The 22,594-nt window shown below is 34.2% G+C and overlaps 9 protein-coding genes across 10 annotated transcripts in view; 6 read left to right on the top strand and 3 right to left on the bottom strand.

Moving 5' to 3' along the window:
- Hmbs (porphobilinogen deaminase-like protein l(3)02640) overlaps positions 1-2,701 on the top strand; it is a 15,824-nt gene extending 13,123 nt beyond the window's left edge. The window contains exons 3-4 of the mRNA XM_088202808.1: positions 306-575; positions 639-2,701. Coding sequence (XP_088058934.1) covers positions 306-575; positions 639-2,089 — 1,721 coding nt within the window. The 3' untranslated portion in view covers positions 2,090-2,701. The remainder of the gene's footprint in view (positions 1-305; positions 576-638) is intronic.
- A 16-nt stretch (positions 2,702-2,717) lies between these two features.
- Positions 2,718-4,847, bottom strand: LOC148227586 (mitochondrial import receptor subunit TOM20 homolog). Its single transcript, XM_088202811.1, has 4 exons — positions 4,653-4,847; positions 4,472-4,572; positions 4,146-4,250; positions 2,718-3,507 (listed from the first exon to the last, which is right to left on the bottom strand). The coding sequence occupies exons 1-4, from the start codon at positions 4,777-4,779 to the stop codon at positions 3,382-3,384; spliced, it is 459 nt and encodes a 152-aa protein (XP_088058937.1). The 5' UTR covers positions 4,780-4,847; the 3' UTR covers positions 2,718-3,381.
- Positions 4,848-7,542: 2,695 nt separating this feature from the next.
- Positions 7,543-15,191, top strand: LOC148227583 (cx9C motif-containing protein 4). The gene is made up of 2 exons (XM_088202814.1): positions 7,543-7,669; positions 13,181-15,191. Exons 1-2 carry the CDS (start codon positions 7,618-7,620, stop codon positions 13,357-13,359), a joined length of 231 nt encoding a protein of 76 aa, XP_088058940.1. The 5' UTR covers positions 7,543-7,617; the 3' UTR covers positions 13,360-15,191.
- On the top strand, positions 7,697-10,156 carry Vps26 (vacuolar protein sorting 26). The gene has a single exon (XM_088202810.1). The coding sequence runs from the start codon at positions 7,775-7,777 to the stop codon at positions 8,849-8,851; it is 1,077 nt and encodes a 358-aa protein (XP_088058936.1). The 5' UTR covers positions 7,697-7,774; the 3' UTR covers positions 8,852-10,156.
- LOC148227584 (uncharacterized) lies at positions 13,588-13,785 on the top strand. Its single transcript, XM_088202815.1, has one exon. The coding sequence runs from the start codon at positions 13,588-13,590 to the stop codon at positions 13,783-13,785; it is 198 nt and encodes a 65-aa protein (XP_088058941.1).
- On the top strand, positions 13,798-15,191 carry PIG-M (Phosphatidylinositol glycan anchor biosynthesis class M). The gene has a single exon (XM_088202809.1). It carries the CDS (start codon positions 13,798-13,800, stop codon positions 15,058-15,060), a length of 1,263 nt encoding a protein of 420 aa, XP_088058935.1. The 3' UTR covers positions 15,061-15,191.
- A 625-nt stretch (positions 15,192-15,816) lies between these two features.
- Positions 15,817-16,779, bottom strand: Tim10 (translocase of inner membrane 10). Of its 2 annotated transcripts, none has more exons than XM_088202812.1 (3): positions 16,413-16,554; positions 16,159-16,343; positions 15,817-16,092 (listed from the first exon to the last, which is right to left on the bottom strand). In XM_088202812.1, the coding sequence occupies exons 2-3, from the start codon at positions 16,298-16,300 to the stop codon at positions 15,953-15,955; spliced, it is 282 nt and encodes a 93-aa protein (XP_088058938.1). In that variant the 5' UTR covers positions 16,301-16,343; positions 16,413-16,554; the 3' UTR covers positions 15,817-15,952. The 2 variants fall into 2 exon arrangements, with proteins under 2 accessions (XP_088058938.1, XP_088058939.1); XM_088202813.1 differs by lacking the exon at positions 15,817-16,092 and adding an exon at positions 16,650-16,779 and having other exon boundaries at positions 16,158-16,343.
- Positions 16,780-17,465: 686 nt separating this feature from the next.
- LOC148227580 (UPF0488 protein CG14286) lies at positions 17,466-18,365 on the top strand. The gene is made up of 3 exons (XM_088202806.1): positions 17,466-17,799; positions 17,867-18,001; positions 18,072-18,365. The coding sequence occupies exons 1-3, from the start codon at positions 17,571-17,573 to the stop codon at positions 18,317-18,319; spliced, it is 612 nt and encodes a 203-aa protein (XP_088058932.1). The 5' UTR covers positions 17,466-17,570; the 3' UTR covers positions 18,320-18,365.
- On the bottom strand, positions 17,816-18,959 carry LOC148227579 (zinc finger HIT domain-containing protein 1-like). Its single transcript, XM_088202807.1, has 2 exons — positions 18,880-18,959; positions 17,816-18,817 (listed from the first exon to the last, which is right to left on the bottom strand). The coding sequence occupies exon 2, from the start codon at positions 18,812-18,814 to the stop codon at positions 18,347-18,349; it is 468 nt and encodes a 155-aa protein (XP_088058933.1). The 5' UTR covers positions 18,815-18,817; positions 18,880-18,959; the 3' UTR covers positions 17,816-18,346.
- Between the last annotated feature and the right edge of the window lie 3,635 nt (positions 18,960-22,594).

Here is a 22,594-nt window from a genome sequence, read left to right as displayed (position 1 = left end):
TGCATTGTATCCTGTTTACGTTGTTTAACGCCATCCATTTGAATTTTATATTTTTAGTCATCTACAATTCAAGAGCTTTACATGTCATGAAAGGTCATAGTTGATTTACATGTAATAAATACTTTAACTTAACTTTCTGTTTGTGTGTTTTATCCTTAGTTACATTTGATAAAAGACGATTAATAATATTACTTCTTTAAATTAAATATGTGATAATTATTTCATGTTGTTTTGCTCAGATTTGCATTATATAATGTTACTATTATTTCGAATTATAAATATATAATACATTTGTATTATTTCAGTTACAATGACAACTTTGGGCGATAGGATATTGAATATATCCTTACCAAAAATAGGTGAAAAATCACTCTTCACCAAAGATCTGGAAGAAGCGCTAGAAAATGGCTCCGTTGACATGGTCGTACATTCCTTGAAAGATCTTCCCACGACTTTACCCGATGGGATGGCCATTGGAGCAGTTTTAAAAAGAGAAGATCCGAATGATGCTTTGGTTCTGAGAGAAGATTATAAAAATTATTCATTAAGAACACTTCCTGCCGGATCAATAATTGGTATATTTTATTTTTAATCATCTCTTAAAAATGTACAGATTTTATATTTTTAAACAATTACAGGTACTTCTTCACTGCGACGTACTGCTCAACTGTCAAGAGGCTATCCTCATTTGAAAGTCGTCGATATTCGCGGAAATCTAAACACCAGACTGAAAAAATTGGATCATCACTATCATCTGAAAATGAATAAGGCACACGGTTGCATGAAGCCCGAAGATAAAAACGATGAAGTCGCTTACCCGAATTACGCCGCACTCATATTGGCGCGAGCAGGTCTGGTGCGGATGGGTTGGCAAGAGAGGATTTCTGAAGTGCTTCCCACCGACGAAGTTCTTTACGCTGTCGGACAAGGCGCTTTAGCTATTGAATGTAGGGCGAACAACGATAAAATACTGGAAATGCTCGCCCCGTTGAACGATAAGTTAACTTATTGCAAAATCTTGAGTGAAAGGAGTTTTTTGAAAACTTTGGGCGGCGGTTGCAGTACGCCCGTTGCCATATGCACCGCTTTTGAGCTGAATTCGGATAAATCCAAGAGAAAATTGGAAGTCACGGGAGCCGTCTGGAGTTTAGACGGAAAGATAAAAATTCAAGAAGCTGCTGAATTTGAGTTCGATTCGTCTACTATAACCGAAGACGAATGTTCAAAAACGAAATCTGCAAAACACAAAATGGAGAACGATATGAATCTACAAGTAATGAACGAATTCAACACGGCTAAAAAAGTATGTCCCGGTTTGAAAACCGATAACAAAAACGGCAACTCGATCACAGAATCCTCTAAAACTATTCAAGTAAAATGTCCTTATTACGATAATTGTTTAATTCAGATGCCTGCAGGTGAAGATTCGTCAGAGAAACAAGTCGTCGTCAACAATACCAGATCGCCTTATGACAAAATGTTATATAGAAGAGCAATGAAAGAAGCGGAACCCGTCGAAGTTGAAAATCTAATCGGCATACATGGTAAATTATTTTGGGCTTGTCCCAACGTAGATAATTGTTCGGCAAGAATGAAATCTAAGGGAGACAATCCTGTCAATGAAAACGCACCGACGAACAACTTCAAAGAGATCCTTGTCAAAATCCATATGCGCAAATCGTTGGATATTAAAAAGTGTCCGTTTATGGCGAATCAAGTCGTGGCATACAACGCTCAAAACGAATTGAGCAATGCTTTTGAAAATCAAGCTTTAGTTCTAGGCGACCGGGCTAAAAATTGTTTATTTTTAAACGCATACGAGAAAAACAGTAACGGAGTTTCCGCAATGGACGTCAAACTGTATTGCGGACTCACCAAGCATTTCTCTTTGGCCGAAGACGTGATAATCAAATGCGAAGAGATCGGAAAAGAGTTGGCGCAGTCTCTGATAGGCCTCGGCGCTCTGGAGATAATGAAGAGCGCCCAAGATTCGATCCACAAGCCGCCGATGCAGATCATGCCGCACAACATACCGTTGGGGGATGATTTTCTGGCCGTCTGTCCCGTCATCTCTCATGAAAATAATTAAAACAATCGAACATCGAAAAATATTTTCTGAAAAGTATTGACTACTCTTTCTAAAAGGCCTATAAATAATATTCGTTTCTATAGATTATATGAATTATTATGTACTATACAGAATTTAGTAAGATTTTTTAAAAACCTTGTAGTTGTACATATCTAAAATTTTATAAACGTACGAAGGGGGCCCATTAAGTGGAACAGTTCCACATTTTTAAGCAAAAAATGTTTGTTGATGTGTTCAATAATGTAATGTGGATTATTATTTATTCTTGTTAAGCACAATTTTTTACATTGCCAATAGTTTAATCGAATAGGTGTACAAACTAATTTTTTAAAGGTCACGCTACACACACACTATCAGGATTAACGTATAGATTCTAAACAGAAGGACTCATTAAGATTAAGAAATGTTCCAACGGTGCTTTAACATTGCGAACTTGCTAATTAATGATATACTATTTTAGGCGTCGTCAATGCCCGCTCTCAAGCGTACTTTTGTAATCGATTACATTAAAACCTTTATTTTTAAATTTTGTTATTGTTTTGTTATAGAAATTGAATGGTGCAGTTTTAAAATTGTTATAAATTATTATACAATATAGATATATATATATATATGAAATAAATTGTTCTTTTTTATTCAAGAAGAATTTCCATTTATTAACATTTCTATACATTTCCTATGTTCAACATCGTTTTAAAATTACAACAAACTTTAAAAATAGTCACACGAAACTACTCTTCTCTCGATGCGACTCGACTTTGCGGTCGAAGCATATTGGTAAATAAAATACAAGCAAGTGATTATATATAACATAAGCCTGCGTAAGATACGGAACGATTCTATACCAAATTTGGTGTACACGCAATCTATCGTCAACGTTAAAATTGAATCAACAATGCCGAAGACCTACCATATCTTCCGATTACACCTAGTGAAAAATAAAGTAAAAAAATCACATTTGAACAATTCCACCACAGATCACACACCAGTTTTGAAATATATAAATTGTAATTGCATACAAAAATACGAATTTTTTGAGATTAACGTTATACAATATAAATAAACGATAAATGCTTTTTTTTCAGTAATCGATCGATTATTGCTTGCGTATTGTCCAGACTGTGCATATATTTAGAATTTATAAGTTTTACAAAATACCGCGGACATTCGATGCACGTTCATATTTAAAAAATCAAATTGAAATACGTGCACGAGCGCCTACGGACATAACACTTGCTGAACAAATTTAAAATATACATTCGAATATACACATTTTACAACTATTACAAAAACTACTCGAGGTCGATCTCTTCGCCCTGAGCTGCGAGGGCCTGCTGTTGCATAATGCGTTGGTTGATTTCGGGGAGTCGCTGCAACAGCAAGCTGAAGACGGGAGCTGGCATGTTCATTTGCAAGACCTGAGGAATTAAGATGATATATATGAGACTTTGGCCGCCTTCAAACAACTTTCATACAAAATCCGTGCGCAGCCTGTTTTTAATGAATTGAGTGTTTTATACATAAATGTATCCTATTACTTCATACAAGATAATTTAAATCTAGTTAGAATATGTGTCGAGCATTCGGTGTTGCGCTCCATATAATTGTGACAAAAATACGAAACACCTAAAATTCTCTGAAAAATTACTAATTTTAATATATCTTCAAATGTTTTCGAGCAAACTACAAGAGATATTCCATTGAAACAATTTTCAACCTTAAAATATATGAAACAACCATGCCTGGGAGCTTGTTCGCCATGATGTCTGGAGACATCAAACGCAGTGAAAGGGTTAATTGTATACATCTTTGCTTTATTTATAATATAAATTTAATGGTGTTTCATACATCATTTTTTTACTAAATATTCCACTTCCATTTATAGCTTTCTTTTGTTTAGACAAACCTACTGCTGATAATCGAATCGATATTTTCTTAAATGAAAAAGTATATCAATGAAATAATGCTACTATATCATCGGTATTGTTCAATAAAAGTAACTTTCTTAAAAAATATTCGTACAGAATTGTATCATCGAAAATAATTTCACTGTTACCTCTAATAGTTTCTGGGGTTGTCCGCACAAAGTGATAGCTCTTCCGAAATGCTCCAAGCCCTCATCGAGACGTCTCTCAGCCAACAACTCTTCTCCGAGTTGAATCTGAAATACAGTCAAATACAGAATAAAAATTCCATTGATGAAATTATCAACAATGAAATCAAGAAAACTTTCCAACACACAACGGAACAGTGCACAAAAGTGTTACATCAATTAACTATAGACTTTGCATAAATTAGAATGTTCATTATTATATATTTATAACGTTTTGGTAATAATAATTACATTTTGTGCAATAGTAATAACACACAATAGATACTAACTTGCTGCAAGAAATAAGCCTGAACGGCTTGATGGTCTTTGAGATTGGGCAGATCCATACTACTGTTCTTGGAATAATTGATCTTCCTCGACTTCTCGCGTCCTACAAAACCGTTTTAAGATATAAGTTGAGTCCGAATAATGACGAAGAACGCTTCGCGTCATCGAGTTCGTCGCACTCACTCTCCCGCAGCTTCTTCTTGAAGTCCGGGTCCGAGCGACGCTTGCGGTCGAAGTAGACCGCGTAGGCTAACAGTAGGGACCCCGCCAAGCCGGCTATGCCCAAAGACATCCGAGAAACCTCAACCATGATGACGGCGAACCACCAAAACGTTTCACACCGAGCGGGGTTAACCCGTGAATAGCACCGACCGCACTGCGACGTAAGCGCTAACAAAGAGCTAAATCAGCGCTGTGAAGCTATTTCTTTTATCTTGGCTAATCTAAAGTTTCCATTTTCTATATGAATACCAAAAGGCTACTTTAATACCACTTGTTTTGTTATCGTTTATATTAAAATCGTTATTTTGCCAGATTAGTACGCCTAACATTTAGTGAATATATTATCTTTATACCAAAAAATATAATATTACCATGTTTTAATAAAACATCACTAATATTTTGCATCAAATGTTTGTGTCAACATAATAATACTTAAGATATTTAGTGATTTAAAAACAGTAATAAAATATTCATCGATCAGAATTAAAACTACAAAATTCATCACTAAATTCTATAAATGGAATTCTAAAAAAATAGCACCTTATTCATATTACACCATTAATACGGACACCTAGAAATTTGTTGAATATTTTACAAAAACGAAATCTATGGCAAATCAATAAACATGGAAATTTAAATTACCGTAAGAACAAAATTACTCCAAAATTCCAATTTTTCTTATTTTATAAGTAATATATATACACGCCGGGGCCCGCACCGGCGTGCGACTGAGCCAGAGTTTGTAAAGAGAAGACCATCCGTTCAGTTTCACCACATCAATGGTTGTAGCAAATTTGACGACCGAAGTTAAGCAGTTGTCTTATTTGCTACAACCAGTTTGATTGCCACCCGTAAATCAAACTGGTCATAGCAAATAAGACAGCCGTTTTATTGCCACCCGTCAACATCTGATTAACAAAAGTAAATAACGCAAAAGGTATAAAAATCATTTTAACTTAATTTTATTAATAAATTTCTAAATATTTTCATAACTAAAAACCTTAGGTTGAGAAAACGAAAAAAACAAGAAATATAAAGAAAAACATCGCTAAATGTCTAATGCTTTCATATTATAGCAATGTGTTCTTTAGGACTAAAAAAAAGTTAAATTTTCATTTTAACACAGCTAAAGTGAACATATGGCATGTTGTGTATCAGGATACGCGGACTGGTTGGTTCTGAGGTCTGAATCCAAAACACGTAGGTATATGTACTTGTATGTCAGTTTTTATTGAGTTCGGCGTAGCTCGACCGTTTCATAACGACGATTAGAGCCGACTGGTTTCCGAACGCCGTAAGATGGCTTTCACGAACGCATACAATAGGCGAAACGGGCGTTAACAATACATCAATAATAACATAGCGATCAAGCAATCAACACTGGACACATTATTCAATATTTAAAAACAGAAATAGCCAGAGGAGCTAGAAAAAGAAAGAACCTCAAACTTATGAATATTAAGAACCATAAGGGCTCACTGTATTATCAAAAATTGTACACACTTCTTTCGCATGTATTTCTAAGGTACCTACTTTTTTACTCTTCAATTCTCTCTTGGTATTTTATCAGAATTTATGTCAATTGCATGTTAGTGTTTATTTTTAAAAGATTTTACTATTTCAGCTCTACGTTTATATTAGTGTAATAATTTGACAGAACACCATTTTATTGTTCCATTTAGTTAGTGGTTATTAGACTGCTTTGTTCAACCATATTTTCTTGTTTTTTTCATGTTTCACAAAATTTTACAGTTTACGCTTTTTGCTAATGTATGTCTATCACATAAATTATAATGCCTTAAAATACCTAGAATATATCCAGATCGGTTATATTATACATTTTACGGCATCATTTATAGTAATTTTGCTGCATTGATGTTTTTGGATTAATTTAGAAAGATGTTTTTATTTTGGTTAGTATATTACTAGGAAATTTGTATATTTCTAGACAAATAAAAGTTTTTAATTTTAATATTTTCTTTTTTAATTCAAAAGTGCAAAAATAAATGTGATAAATTTTATTAATTGTAAGTCTGGTGATAAATATGAGTTTGCAAAAAAATATCTGAGTGACGAAAAAAAAAGGCAATTGTATTGCTGCTAAATGAACTCGTATAATCTGGTCCAACTCGAAACCCTGGAATAACACAAGTTTTCCTAGTACCTACGAGCCAGCAAAAGTGGGACCTACGGGTTAGTATAAAAACGCTCGCGGAATCAAAACAAATCGCCACAAAAACGTGCATAATTTTTATCTAAATGATATTTGATTTGAATATAAGTTTAATAAAAAATTTAGGTGGTGTTTGGCCTCGATTCCCTCTAAAGAGCTTTTTTAAATGGAAATGCCCCTAATATTATAAATTTAAAAATTGATCTATAAAAATGTACATATAGATTTTGTCAATAACAATACGATTATCGTTTTTTCATATTTTACATATCGTACATATTTTAATAATACCATTCAAACATCGGTAGATCAGCTGTCTTATTAGAACATTTTTTTTATAATTTTCATAAGTCATAAAAAGAAGAGAGGTAAATTAAATGCTATATTTTAGTTTTGTTTAATTTTTTCAACTATGTACGTAACAAATAATTAAATATTAAAGTAATAATAAAAAAATAGGTCGTCGAATTGTTGATTATGGCCAAAAATGATAATGGTAAAGTTGTTGTTTATGATTATTCGCCACGGCTACGGCTGATACTTTGTAATAACATAGTTGAAATGCTTTTCAGATGTATATATTGCGCCGTTATGCACCCGGTCGTCGTGCGATTATATTCGAGCGGCGCATATTCGATCCTCGTTCTTATCTAGAAAAAAAAGTGTCGGCCATTATTTGGTCTTAACGGATCGGATAACGTCCCGGTCTCCCGGTGCGGATTCCTGGCTCGAGGCTCGGCTCTCGAGCGGCGCATGAAGGACCCCTGCAAACCGACAGCCTGCGCCATTCAGCGCTGCCTCAGAGGTGAGTCGAGGTTTCGAGTCCCGGCGGTTTCGTTAGTTTTTCGGCGTCGGTCGGCCGCGCCGCCGCGTTCTTTCCGCTCCGCTTGCGTAACGTCGCACCGCCGCCATGTCCTTCTTCGGCTTCGGCCTGACGGCCGACGTCGAGATCGTGTTCGACGACGCGGACCGGCGCAAATCGGTCGAGATGAAGAACTCCGAGGACGGCAAGAAGGAGAAGCTGCCGCTGTACTACGACGGAGAGACGGTCTCGGGATGCGTGAAGGTGACGCTGCGCAAACCCGGCTCCAAGCTGGAGCACCACGGCATCAAGGTCGAGCTGATCGGCCAGATCGAGCTGTTCTACGACAGGGGCAACCACCACGAGTTCATCTCGCTGGTCAAGGAGCTGGCTAGACCCGGCGACCTGCTCCAGCACAAGTCCTACGCCTTCGAGTTCGCCAACGTCGAAAAACCGTACGAAGTGTACTCCGGATCGAACGTGCGCCTCCGCTACTTCGTGCGAGCCACCGTCGTGCGGCGCATCTCGGACATAGTCAAAGAAGTGGACGTGGCCGTGCACGCTCTGTGCAGCTACCCCGACGTGCACAACTCGATCAAGATGGAAGTGGGCATAGAAGACTGCCTCCACATCGAATTCGAATACAACAAGTCTAAATATCATCTGCGCGACGTCATCGTCGGCAAGATCTACTTCCTGCTGGTCCGCATCAAGATTAAACACATGGAAATCTCCATCATAAAACGCGAGACGACCGGCTCCGGCGCTAACGCCTTCACCGAGAACGAGACCGTGGCCAAGTACGAGATAATGGACGGCGCTCCGGTGAGAGGCGAGAGCATACCCATACGCGTGTTTCTCGCCGGGTACGAACTGACGCCGACGATGCGCGAGATCAACAACAAATTCTCAGTGCGGTACTATCTCAACCTCGTCTTGATGGACACCGAGGACCGTCGCTATTTCAAGCAGCAGGAGGTCACGCTGTGGCGGAAGAGCGACCGGGTCCGACCCAACGGCGCCCCGCAGTCTCCGCCTCAGTTTCAATCGATGACGCCGTCCGGCCCGCAGACGCCCAGGGCCCGAGAGGAGTTCAACAAGTCGGCAGCGCCCGAGGAGCAGTCGTCCAACGACGCCGAGCCCGATCACCCGCTCCCCCTTCCCGAGCCCGTTTCGGCTCAATAACTAGCGGCCGATCCGCTGCGCTCGGATTCCAACTGAACTCTATAGTGAAACTATTATATTATATATTGTTATATTAAATGCGATCTGTCCTTGACTTTTGTATGTATGAGACGGCGTAGAGATTGAAAATTTCGCAGCCTATTAATACATCTTTTCTACTATTTTCTGCACATTTCAGAGTGAAGGGGGTTCTCGGAACCAAATTTTTTTACATGGTTGCCTTGTACCTCACCTTTATTTCTTCATCTGTTATGCTTCGACCCCGAACAATGTAATTCACAAGTTAGTATTTTACGCTTCTATTGCGAAAATCATCTTTGATGCTTTCCCTCAGGATTAAATTCAGCTGCTCCAAGTATGCATATCCACTAATTTGCCTCGGTGCTAAGTTCTTTTTTTGCAGGTATTATAGAGTTCTATTTCATCCATTTCTGAACAAGTCGGTGCACACTTTTTTTACTTTTGAAAATTCCATGAAAGTTACAAATTAACTTTGCAGAGAAACTAATAACAGCTCACATAACCTTACAAAAAAATAGTTCCTCATCTAGTACTGTCATCTCTGAGTCACGCTGCGAATTTTTCAATCTCCTTGTATTTATTTTATATTAAGTAGAACTTTGATTATCTACTCTTTTTTCCATTTCTCCGAATAGGTGCTTTTTATAACTTTTAGGCTATTTTATAGTAATTTTGCACTTGCTGATGATAAAACAATTAAATATCTATTTTGTCTGCTAATGACCTGTTTTCAATAAATTGTATATGATAGTTTCCGTTACACCGTTAGTCGTATTAAAGTTTTGACATTCGGTAAAAGAGACTACAGTAAATTTAAATACTCTTAGATGGACGATATGTTTCATTACATGCTATGCATCATGCGAATCGTGTAATATTGATTTGTTATGTTCAATCTGGATAATCAATGTTCTACTATTGGAAAAAATAACGTCGGCATAAGTGTATTATGCAAAAGAGAAGTCACGGGATATGTGATTTTTCATTCGTATTATAAAATTCTCGGAAATAATCGTTTTGAGGACATTCTCCAAACTGAGTTATTGAGAATATTAATACTAGTCGTAAAAAATGTACAGGAAATACTATAAAATTTATAGATTGCCTGTTTTCTGCAGAGCTATGCTCAATTATAATATTAGCTTTTATCACATTACGCGATGATTTTCAGTTGGATGTTTCTACTGTGAGCATCATAATGCGCAAGTGTCTATCATACGAATCATATAAAACACCGTGTAATTTGTACAAAAGTTAAGGGTCGCCATTATAGTTAAGTAAAAAGAATATATATAAAAGACAAATAACGGTGGTGTTTAACGACAAATTATCAAAGTTTATATGCATATATCATCCGGTGGTTATGTCGTTTTTACGTCAGCAGTACTTTAAAATTAATATTTATATTATTCATACATATATTACATATTATTTACAATATCGCATGTATGGTTTATAATAATATTATTAAAAAAAATATATTTTTTATAAGTTTTTAAACGTTTGATTGGTTTATTCGACTGGTGCGAGATGTTGTAAAAACCGTTAAAGTGTAGCAATAATCGGGTGAATTGACGATTTATCCCGAGGACCAAAGAAGACGGCAGTGTAAAAAGCGAGTGCGTGCGTTTGAAATGTTATCGATAAAATTGAGTTTGTACAAAATTCTCGTATTCACTTTGTTTCGAAGCTTCTTATTATCGTTTCACTTTTTTTAAAGTTTTATGATCTGTATTGTTTAAAAAAATGTTAAATGACTGTTATTAATTATGAATAAACTTATTACATTGTAAATCATTGTTTGCTTTAAATGTTAACCGTCAATCCTGTGTATTTGTATGTCTTAATAATTTATATTAAAGGTTATTTTTTTAGTATAAAGAATTATTTTAAGACACTCGATCGACAAAATTTAAATTTCTGCTAGAGCTATATAATATGTATAGATTAAACGTGATGGCGGCCGAGAGCGTCACATTATTTCGGTGGACCTCGACGGAAGACAGCGGCTGTGGTGTCTCATCCACCATTCTCTCGCATATATCATATAACATAATTTGTAAACTAAACTATAAAAATATAACAAATTATGTTACATGATAATATATGCGAGTAAACGAGGCAACTCTGGCCGTTGTCTTCCATCGAGGTCCACCAAAAAAAAGTGCTGCCCAGTATTGGCCACAATGAACAAATAAATAAATATACAAATTGGCCCCCACAGTACTACTTTCTTCAATATGGAGTTTACTGTTTCGGAATTTATACCTCCACATGTAAAGTAAAGTAGTCAATAGTAATCACACTATGTTTATTCTAATAATGTATTATTACATAAACAAGCTTCTTATATCCACTGTATTGACTCGTGACTTGTGAGTGGTGTAGTTATCGTTAAGCAATCATACACAGAACGAATTATTTGATAAAATAATAAGATGGCTTATTGTTTAACCTTATTTATTTTTTTAAACATTAAAAAAATATCATTTGTACCATAAAAACTATTTATGGGACACACTGCATAAGTATTTTATAATGTTTATTTCAAAAGTTGATTAAAACATATTATTTAAATACCAATATCGCATCATTTTTCTTTGATAATTTGTATACAAATATTCTCAAGATTTTTTAAATCCTACTTTTGTATATTTAAATGGTTTTGTTGGGTTTTTCTAAACACTGTATCTAATACTATCTTCTACAATTTTATCTATTAGCTCATCATAAAAAATCCTTGAAATATCGGTAAGGTGTTCGGAGACTTTTTATATATTCTGGTAAATCCGTGTTTCCAGCAAAAGTTAATATATTTGAAATCGTTTTTCTTCTCCACAACAGCTGAGAAGAATTGTAATTTCTTGATGTAGCAGTTTCTTTTTGGATTGATTTTGCTTAGGAATTTTCAGTGGAATGCAGTTGTCACAAATGAGCAAAATAATGTTTTTGATTCACTTTTTATTATTTTTTATTCAGCACTAATTTACAGTCAGGGCAACGTCTAGCGTCTTGCCTCGTTCACCAATATCCTACTCTGATCTGATTTACCAGTGGGTCGAACTTATTTATATGGTTTAGCTACATACAATAATAATTTCTAAATGATCAGATACTGTAGATATTCTCACAATACATAAATAGTTAAGAAATGCACTATTACAACATGAACAATAATATTTCATAATAACAGTATATACAATAAATAACACATTTGTTTACATAAAGATACTTAAATAATAACGGCATCTAAAGTACATTTATAACAGTCATAACTTTATTAGTATTATTTCTTTCCAAATATTATAATATTCCTTGGAAACAATAGTATTTTCTTCATCATCACTATTGAGACAAAATTCATCATTGCTGCCACCAGGTATACTTTCAATCGAGTCAAATAGGGCAATTCCATCCTTTTTTTCTAAATCCATAACCTCTATTAAATTTTTATAAATAAAATGCATCTATAATAAAATACATATTGTAATAAATAATAAGAGAAATACATTATACCATATATTTCATTACTAAGCAAAAAATATAAAAATGCATAGTGATTCATATATGAATCGACTATTATTTATAACATAGCAACAATAATGCACATAAAATTAACAACTTACATTATAAGATTATAATGTAAGATATAATAAAGACCATAAAAAATATGTAACACATACCTTTTAAACAGCAAACGAATAATATATGTATTAACAAAGTAGCGAAATATCACGAGCATCGCCACCCTACTTCAAATCTCAAAACAGGCAAGTTATGGCTGTTTGTGACATTCCGTACCATTGACGGATGATTCATATTTGAATTGTCATGCATTTGCACACACTAAATGTCTTGATACAAAGTTGTATGTGGTACAATGCTATGATGCATATATGCATCACTAAGGTAACTACACATCCTCCCAAAAAGAGCTTTTTTAACATCCATATCAATTTCTCTTCTCCAAAAAATTTTCGGAGGTAACCTTTGAATAAAATTTTCGAAATGACCTTTGCCTCTTGCGCCAATCTGTCCTCTTTTATCCTTCTCGGACAAAAGTTTTCATGATGACCTTTTTATTTTTAGTCTCCTTGGATATTTTCAAAATCTGATCACTTTAGCATCACCATGCACTGTATGATTAATATGAAAAATATTCCTAAATAATCTGCCTTTTACAATAGTATTTTTCTGATGTCCTTTGGTTTTTTATGGTCTTTTGAAGATTAGATATTTATATTCATATTTTGTATTATGATCATAATAAAAATTAAATATTAACAATTAGTTATTCTTTATTTACAGAAAACAATTTTCAAGAGTCGAGGTGTGCTGATGTGCTCGAGCGTATGAGACAGTGTTGTGTCAAGTTTCATACTGTATCTCTCTGCTGTTCTGGCATCGATTTGAGATCTCCTTCTGAAAAGGAAACCATTAAGAAGCTAAAAACTAACACAAATATTAATGGGGTGGAAGAAGGATGATATTCGGCCGCCTCTAACTCAACGAAGGCATGTGCTGAAAGATACGCGCTTAGTCTACAGATACCCTCGCATAATCTCGTCTATCGTTGTAACCGTAACTATGCTAGTATATTTTTCGAAACCAATATACGACGGATTTTTTAGTAAAAGAGAGATCCCTGACATATCTGAAGCTATTCCGCCCAAATTGCTAAGATTGCAGTTAGCCAACGAGGCGCAAGAATAAACATGGAATCTGTAAAGAAAGCTCGTGGCAGACTGTTAAAATATCCGCAACTATTGGTAAAGTGTAGTGAAAACGCAACAGCTTACGCCAAATGTGTCACGACTAAAAAATCGATTGAGAAAAACGACTGCTCGAAAGAGTTCGACCAGTTTAAAAATTGTCTGAAGAACGCCGCTAAAAATTTAAAGACTCGTTTATAAACTATTTCTGCAATGGGGGCGTTTGACGAATTTATTAACCTGCCGTTCGGCACTCATTTAGTGATAGGTACCATAATTAGATTATTCCTAGTGTTGTATGGTCAATTGCACGATCAAATGTATGCAGTTCCGTACACTGATGTGGATTATAAAGTGTTTACGGATGCCGCGTGGCATGTCATAAATGGAGATTCGCCGTATAAGAGGCACACTTATCGCTATTCCCCGTTGCTGGCTCTCATCTTGACTCCCAATATACTCTTAAACGCCAACTTTGGAAAGATACTGTTCTCGTTCATTGATATCGTTGTTGGAATCGCAATCAAGAAGTTGGTAAAAGAGAATAATTATTCGGTACGAACGGCAAAGGATAAAAACAGGATGGCGTCGCACAGTGCTTTGTTCTGGATCTATAATCCACTCGCGATCGTTATCGCCACACGAGGAAACGCCGACACGTTGGCCTCGTTCTTTATCATTATATCGCTGCTCTTCTATCAAACGAACATCGTAAAAGGTATTAAAAAATATTTCATATCTGGTTTATTTTTAGGAATCGCCATACATTTAAGAATTTATCCGATTGTGTTCGGCTTGCCGATGTTCATAGCCTTAGGCGAATACAAAATCAACAGAAACACTAGAATCTTGTTTGACCTGTATCAAATGATACCAAATTTAAAACAATGCCTTCTTGTAATCGGATGCGTCTCTTCTCTATCAGCTTTTACAGGAATATTCTTATGGTTTTATGGATATGAATTCTTATTTGAAACGTACATTTACCACATTTTACGGAAAGACACCCGCCACAATTTTTCACTGTTCTTTTACTTACAATACCTAAACACCGACAAGAATTCGCAGTGGTACAAGGCTGTCCCGTTCCTGTTTCTCATCATACATTTTGGATTGAGATATGGTCGTAAAAACACTATAAACTTCGCCGTGTTCACTCAAGCTGTCGTTTTGGTGATATACAACTCGGTAATAACTTCTCAGTACTTCATCTGGTTCTTATCGCTTCTCCCTCTGTGCATTAACGATATTAAAATAAGCAAGAAGAAAGCCATGCTCTTATTTTTGCTCTGGATAGCTAATCAAGGCGCTTGGTTGTTTTATGCTTACCAGTTGGAGTTTTTGGGGAAGAATGTGTTTTTCAATGTATGGTGCTGCAGTGTAGCTTTCTACGTAGCCAACTTGTACGTCCTGCAAGAGTTTATAAAGAATTATAAGCCCGGGCATATACATGTGCATGAAATCAAAATGGATTGATTTAAACATAAATACTCTAGATGTGTGTCATAGTTGTTAGTGCTTTGTTAATTTTGTTGCTTAGTCATTACATATGATAAAGACGTTTTTTATATGTGGATAGATAAATATAATAAATTGCTTGAAAAGTATCTTATGTTTTATTTTATTATATGAGATATAAGGTTATGTAAGATGTTTTTATTTCAAAGAATTGGTAATAGGACCTTCAGTAGGATGCCTCAAATAGGGACAGACCAGCCAAAGTCAAAAGCTCGGCATCAAGCTATTTGCGGTGGGATCTTCAATGGGGAAGCTGGCCAAGGACAAAAGCATTCAAATGGCAGCCCGCTGCAGTGATGGCCTGCTAAGAGGAGGGACAAGTTCAGGGTTATACAAATCCCGACGATTTTTAGAAAATCTTAATTAATTGTCATAATATCGGGGTAAAATTTTAAAAATTAATTTACTTTTTCAAGCATGATGAACTTCAAAGGGTTAAGATAACATGTGTTATTTTATATATTTTAATTTTTAAAACTAGTCATAAAAAATGTAAATCATTCTGTAATGTCAGATATTCGATAGTAATATGGGTTAGAATATGATCACTAAATTCACCTACATAAGAGGTGGGGTGGATTCATCGACATCCTTCGGTGGATAATCTTGGCAGTCATAAAAATCTGCAGGCGAGAACTAGTCCAAGAATGGGTACTATTTTCACTTCATTATATTAAACAGATGAGGGTATTGAACATGAATTAAAAAAGTACATAAATTACAAAGTTTATTAACAAAAAAAAACACTGAAAATAGTGCTACTCTAATAATTTATAATTATAACATTATTATATCAAATAAAAGTTCTAAACAAAAAACATGTAGTCATTTGCTGAAAATAAACTAAAAACTATTTCAAAGCCTCGGCTGTCATCCTCTTCGATACCTCTTCCTCTTGCATCGACATTGATGACAGCTTCTTTCCAATGCGTTCATGAATATCTAGATATTTAGCCACGCATCTATCCAGACATACCGATTCGCCTTTTCCTGCAAAGTCGACAATATAATTGAAGAAAAAAGCAATATAAATATATAGTAGGATAAGATTTATACCTAATTCCACTTCGGCATACTTGGGTGGAATGCATTTTTTATGACACGCTGAAGTCAGTCGATTATACATATCGGACATCATCTCAATCTCTAAATCTTGAACCATCTGCATCTTCGAAGGATCGAGCTGTGGCATCGCCATCTTATTATATATTTGTTAAATGCGTTAATGTTTATTAAAAAGTCTGTAAATATAAATATGAAATTGATTGTATTACATATAAGGGATCAATATATTCGGTAAGGAATATAACCTCAATCTAGTCGACGTTTTGTTTTTCGGGTATACACGCTTCTCTCATGCGCTGCCTAATTTTCATGTCCTCAGATCGCCTCTTGTCAACTGAGTTCTTCGAATAGATAAACGCTCCGATCGACGAAAAGAAGAGGACTGTCCTGGAGAGAACAACTTTTAATCATAACCTAACTATTACATCATTGTCTAAAGACATCCGTGAAACTAAGAATGTGAAAACTTATTGAAGAGTTACCAGCAAACGTTAATCTTCGCGACTTTACTGAGGGTCATAGTGGTTTTTAAAGTCCATTAAATAGTCACTGCATGAACAGGAATTAATTGGCCAAAACGAGTAAGAAATCGGCCCTATTGCAAAATATTTTTGACAGTTGGAAAAGTGGTATTTATTTTTAAATTAAAATAAATCAACATTTAAAAAAAAATATATATTAACTTAGACAAAAAGAAATTGCTTTTTTAGTTCAAATTTATATTGCATTATTATTAGGTGCAACATTCAGTGGATCTAGAAGAGGAATTAAAAATAATAACTGCGCAACTGGCCGAAAACCTCCTACATATTGTATAAAAATATCGGGCAATTTAAGCTTTCAGTTTCCAAAATATTAATATTTGAATATTTTATTAAAATCAATTTTTTGCATTTTGCTAATTGTAAAAGTTGCGTTTTTCGCAGTGCCATCCGATAGATTATTTTTTTAATATAAAAATTCTCACTACAGCGCAAAATGAGTTATAATAAATTATCGCTAATTTTTTTATGTTTTTGCAAATATATGTTTTTACAATATTTGCCTGTATTGCGCTGTGATTGTATGCGAAGTAATGATCAATGAAAATAATTGGCCTAAGCACGTTAAAATTAGTTTTTATTTTTAAACTATAATAAATTACTAAATAAAATGTATAAATGTATAATAATAAAAAAGCTATTATATATACAAAAATCATATTTGTAAAACAATATGTATTTTTAATTTTAAAATAAATAAAAATTGCTGTTTTATTTTTAAATAATATAGTTTAGACCAAATATATGTGTATAGGTACTTATATTGACAGTTGTCATTTTGAACGTCAGCCATTTTCTCGTGCATTGAATTTGAGGTTACGTGTAATGTTTTAGCTCGACTTTCCTGTAAACTAAGTTAAGATGCCTCCAAAGTTAAAGTTACACAATAGGCAGGGAAAGCTTAAATCGTTTCCAACAAAACCGACGCCGCCGCCTCTAATTAATCAAAGTACAAATGCAAACGAAGTTGTGCCGACAACTTCGAACGAAGGAGCATCAGATGCTATGCGTCAATTTGAAGTCGAGCTCTATTGGTGCATTAGCCAGTTGAAAACGAGTCTTGAAGATGGAAGGTTAAACCCTAAACAAGGTATAAAAAAATCATAATCACTCAATAATTTAATATATAAAAATATTACATTGTATACAATTTTTAGCTCTAGAATCGACGCAGCTGTTGAAGGTTCTCAAAAGCCAATCACAACCGACGGTGAGAAAAAGACTGTTGATGAGGATGCATTTTGGCGATTATCGGTCGGTGATGGCGAAAGAAGATAAGAAAGCAAAGAAAAGTATACATTTTTTCTATATACAAATTATTTAAATCAAATGTTAATAATAATATAATTGAACGTATTCTAGTGGACCAAATATTATTCACGAAGTCAAACGAAAAGCATACTTTTATAAGAAAATCTACTTTTCTCATGGGCGAAAACAATTTTAAATTCAACTTTCAAGCGTCGAACGAAGATAATATTACAATCTCTGATGCGGTGGTAGAAAGTGATGCAATTCCAAAAGAAGAACCTATGAAACCACCCGACAACAACGAAGTTAAATTCAATTTTAATAACAAGCCATTTATGTTTAATTTTTCTATCGAATAACGTGTATTGTGTATTGCTTTAATAAATTTATACTACCCATTTCAAACAACGAGTTTCTTTATGTATCTCCAAGCAGTTTAAACAGCAGTATTTCATGGTGCACATAGTGCAATTGTATTTGGATGGAAATCCGCATACTCCGCATAATTTTCGGCCCGGATTAGCCGAAGGAGGAGCTCTAGCCGTTACGTAGTTTGGTCCGTCGGGATTTTTCTTCAAGTCTTCTTCGACCAGCTGATCGAAAGTCTTTCTAAACCGTGTCTTGAAATATTCGGCGAGACCGCTCTTTTTAAACCTTGACTTTTTCTCCCTGAGACGTTTGACGCCTTCGTATTTGAACATACTCTTCGGAATGTCCAGCTCGGCGTTTGGATCTTCTTGATAGTTATCCTTCTCCAGATTCTCTAACATTTTTCGGTGCCTTCTCTGAAGCGCTTCATCGTCGAGTTGATATTTTTTTACTTCTTGTAAACGTTTTGATTTTCTTGAAGGCATGATCTGCACAACGATAAATAACAAATTATAATTCATATATTATTAAAAATATTATAAGTTCTAACCTAAAGATTTTCAAAATATTCACAAACGTCAAGAGTTTTAAACTGTCAAGCACAGTCAGGGTTGCCAGGATAAAATAAAATAGTAGTCTTTATTGTATTGTAAATAATAGTGACTTCAGATAATTTTCAACGTTTGAAATTCATATCATTTTTTTAAGAATTCTCACAAAATATTAAATTGCAAGTTATAGTATTTTGAAAAAATAAGCAGTGGTGGTTATCGAAATATTTATCAACAAATTCACTTCGGCTCTTAACAAAAACAAAGAAAAAAATATATACTTATAATGTACATTATATAAATAATATTTTATTATAAATATACTAAGAATAATAAAACTTGTAAGTCAACTTTGTATAGGTTTGACTTATTAATTGTTTTAAGCATATGATCCCTTTTCAAATAAGTTTTCTACCTGATTTTTTACATACAGTACTTTTGGTTTGTTCGGAATAAAGTTAAGAATGAAGCATGCATATTACAAAAAATGCATTATCGGAAAATTGGTAAAATTTAAAAATAATACCGGGTCACTGGTCGTTTTATAATTATTCAATATCGATTATTATCACAATAAATTAAAAAAACAACTAATTAAAAAACTATATTTTAATAAACAAAAAGTATAAATAACCTTTAAAGACAAAAAGCGGAGGTGGAAATTTCGGATTTTTTTGCAAAAGCTATATATTTATAAACAATAAATTGAGTTGAGTTATTCAACCAAGGAAATTTTTAGGCATTATTTTATTATATTTTTATTTTAAACCTAAAAATTATGCGCATTATTCGACCATGCAGTGAAATATTCTAGGTTTTGTGAGGGGGCCCACTTATTTATTTATTATGACTAAAACTGGATGGCACATTCTTTGGCGGACCTCGACGGGAAGATTACGACCGGTGGTGCTTCGTCTGCCGATCACTCATTTATATTTCCCTTATCCAATTTCCGTCTCCAATCGGTTAGTGGTATTAGAGACCATCACAGTTGTTTATGGGCTGACTCAAGTCATTGCTGTATACACAGGAAGTCATTACCATCCAAAAAGATGTAAAAAGGTTTAAAAAGAACATTGGATGTTCAAAAAAGCCCGTCCATTTAATTTCCAAGTTTTTAAAGTTTTGTGCAAAGAGATGGGAAGTTAGCATACATATATATTATTACACACATAAGTTTATTGATTGTCTCGGGGAAAAAGTACTCAATCGCCTTTTTGAGCTTCACAACTATACGATTATTTTTAATAAATACCCAATTTAAATTTAAACCGATGTTTTAACGATTTTTCATAGTTAGCTAATGTTGTTTACTTGACTGATATTTTCACTTTGGCAGGCTTTTTCGCTATTGCTTTATATGAAATCAGGCCCGGTCCGTGAGATATTTTCCTTTTACTCTAGACCAGTGGTCGGCAAACTTATTAGCCAAAGAGCCAAATATGCACATTACAACGATTAAAAAAAATTGAGAGCCAAATCTATTTATTAATTTAGCAAACCTTTATTATAATTTTCCAAATCAACACAAAGACGTTCGAATTTAGAGCTCCATATTTCCTTTTTTTTTAAATCTGGTGCGAATGCCCGTGGATATTTGTGCCAGAGCCGCACTTAAGGGGCCAAAGAGCCGCATGCGGCTCCGGAGCCGCACTTTGCCGACCTCTGCTCTAGACGAAGACTAAGACCAAACGCTAGAGATAAAATTCCAAATCAAGAAAGACATGTCAACATTCGTTTTGCAGACACGACTTGATATTACTTTTAAGAATGATCATAAAAAGCGAAAAAATCACAGATACCGTCTATTAATCCTCAAAATGTGTATCTACAAACGCATAACCCATATCAGTTGGATGGACAATTCACTACTCGTCCCGAAAACTAACAACTCTTACACCTAGTCATCCAAGGCAAGATAAAAAAAGAAGAACATCTTGGTTGAAGAAGCTACATCAGCAGTTTGGAAAAAGTTTACCTGATTTTTAAGACAGTAGTAAACGAGATAAATGTAACCAGCATGATTGCCAACTTCCAGCAAAGGAAAATTAATTTACAGTAAGCTTTTGAAGCGTCTAATTTGACTCATCCATAACACTAAGCACGTTTCGCGATTATGGTTTCATTGTGTATGTTTCTGATCCTAATTAGTTATAAATTGATATTTTTGATATTTAATTGTATGTAAAAGTATATGTTATATATGTATTATTCTGTACACACTATATCACAACAAAACTAATTGCGGCTGTGTTAGCCATGTTTCTCAATATTATTTATATATATATAATATATATATAATATAATACAAAATGATACTTACCATTTTTTCGGTGGTCTCCTTTACTATTGATTTTATATCGTAAACACAGTTATTCATCCAATTAGTCCAACGTTTCGCAAACGTTTATTTAGTATAGATCTCCACAGTAATAGTTACAAATAAAAATAAATTCATTCGCATAGATATCGCTGCTACATAGGAAGAAGTCGTGGATTAGTGGCCCATGGCGCCTGGCACAAAGTTGCACATCGCGTGACCAAACACAATTTGTTTGCTCGTCAGAGGGTTGCTCCCGATCAATTTTTGTTGCTTTCGAAAGAAGGATTCATATCGCATATTCATACCGTTTCATTCGAATCGCAATCACTATTACGAATTGTGTATAATGAAAGGCAAACCATTAAATCTGACGGGTCTTCAGCTAACGCAAGAAATTTGAGAATGTTTTTATTTTATTTAATCGATATAATATAATTTCATTCTGGTTATCAACTTGGAACTAGTTAACGTTGATTGAATTGTATTTTACGTCGGTTAATGGATGTAAGTAAGATGCGTGTACCTTTTTCTATTTTAATGAAAAATGTTAATAACAGAATACAAATTTTATATTGATCAGAGATTGACAATTAGCGACATAAACCATAGAAAGTAGATATTATGAACAATTGGCAATAGAATCAGGAGATTTGATTCCAGTAAATATAATCCATCTACCCAACCATTGGATCAGCAATGCAGTCATATTTTTAGAGATTAAATATCGAATCGCTCTATTGCATAATAATCTAAGCCTAATATCATTGATATAATTATATTTATCTTATAAAGAACGACCAATTCAGATACCGTTTACATTTTGATGAAATAGTATAAACTATTGTCAAATCATATGCTTTTGAATTGAACCTTGAAGTTCAGCCTAGACATTTATCTTATTACTGTTTCTACATTTAGAGAGTGTTCAAGTCTTACTTTGCCTCATACTGAAAACAATCTGTATTTTTACAATAAAGTTTATCTTAAAATCTGAAAGTAAGGAACGCACTCAAATAATTGCACAATAGTAATTTACAACAAAAAATTAATATTCTACATACATAATTTACAATTACTAATTTATTTTTCTTATATTCGAAAACATTCTGGTGTATGAGGAAATGAAATCTGTTTTTCAATAATATGTATGTATGTGCTTTTATTTCGTCATTAATTACCAAATTAAATAATAAAATTCGCTATAAAATAAAAAATATTACAAAAATAGTTCCATGACCTTTTTGATATATTTATTCATAGTGTGCATATTTTTAGAATAATATATTGGTTTTAATATAAAAATAAAATGGATGATGATCTTCACGTGCAGAATAGGCAAAAAATTACCATTTTTATGTTATCCCCGGACGCGCATTATATTTTCTTTTCCT

The sequence above is a fragment of the Plectrocnemia conspersa genome, unplaced genomic scaffold, assembly GCF_051122295.1.
Source record: "Plectrocnemia conspersa isolate PC_06_02 unplaced genomic scaffold, ASM5112229v1 ptg000013l, whole genome shotgun sequence".
Taxonomy (NCBI): domain Eukaryota; kingdom Metazoa; phylum Arthropoda; class Insecta; order Trichoptera; family Polycentropodidae; genus Plectrocnemia; species Plectrocnemia conspersa.
The sequence above is the reverse complement of the archived record's forward strand: the minus strand, read 5'-3'. Positions and strand labels throughout refer to the sequence as shown.

Bases quoted from the DNA above. Each gene is read 5' to 3' on its own strand.
- LOC148227579 (XM_088202807.1), bottom strand. From the start codon at position 18,814: ATGCCTTCAAGAAAATCAAAACGTTTACAAGAAGTAAAAAAATATCAA.
- Tim10 (XM_088202812.1), bottom strand. From the start codon at position 16,300: ATGGCGATGCCACAGCTCGATCCTTCGAAGATGCAGATGGTTCAAGAT. The intron at 16,093-16,158 runs GTATAAATCTTA...TCGACTTTGCAG, and splicing joins GTATGCCGAAGTGGAATTAG to GAAAAGGCGAATCGGTATGT.
- LOC148227584 (XM_088202815.1), top strand. From the start codon at position 13,588: ATGGAATCTGTAAAGAAAGCTCGTGGCAGACTGTTAAAATATCCGCAA.
- LOC148227583 (XM_088202814.1), top strand. From the start codon at position 7,618: ATGAAGGACCCCTGCAAACCGACAGCCTGCGCCATTCAGCGCTGCCTC. The intron at 7,670-13,180 runs GTGAGTCGAGGT...CTTTATTTACAG, and splicing joins CATTCAGCGCTGCCTCAGAG to AAAACAATTTTCAAGAGTCG.
- LOC148227580 (XM_088202806.1), top strand. From the start codon at position 17,571: ATGCCTCCAAAGTTAAAGTTACACAATAGGCAGGGAAAGCTTAAATCG. The intron at 17,800-17,866 runs GTATAAAAAAAT...TACAATTTTTAG, and splicing joins AAGGTTAAACCCTAAACAAG to CTCTAGAATCGACGCAGCTG. The intron at 18,002-18,071 runs GTATACATTTTT...AACGTATTCTAG, and splicing joins AGATAAGAAAGCAAAGAAAA to TGGACCAAATATTATTCACG.
- LOC148227586 (XM_088202811.1), bottom strand. From the start codon at position 4,779: ATGGTTGAGGTTTCTCGGATGTCTTTGGGCATAGCCGGCTTGGCGGGG. The intron at 4,251-4,471 runs GTTAGTATCTAT...ACTGTATTTCAG, and splicing joins AGGCTTATTTCTTGCAGCAA to ATTCAACTCGGAGAAGAGTT. The intron at 3,508-4,145 runs GTAACAGTGAAA...TTAATTCCTCAG, and splicing joins AACCCCAGAAACTATTAGAG to GTCTTGCAAATGAACATGCC.
- Vps26 (XM_088202810.1), top strand. From the start codon at position 7,775: ATGTCCTTCTTCGGCTTCGGCCTGACGGCCGACGTCGAGATCGTGTTC.
- PIG-M (XM_088202809.1), top strand. From the start codon at position 13,798: ATGGGGGCGTTTGACGAATTTATTAACCTGCCGTTCGGCACTCATTTA.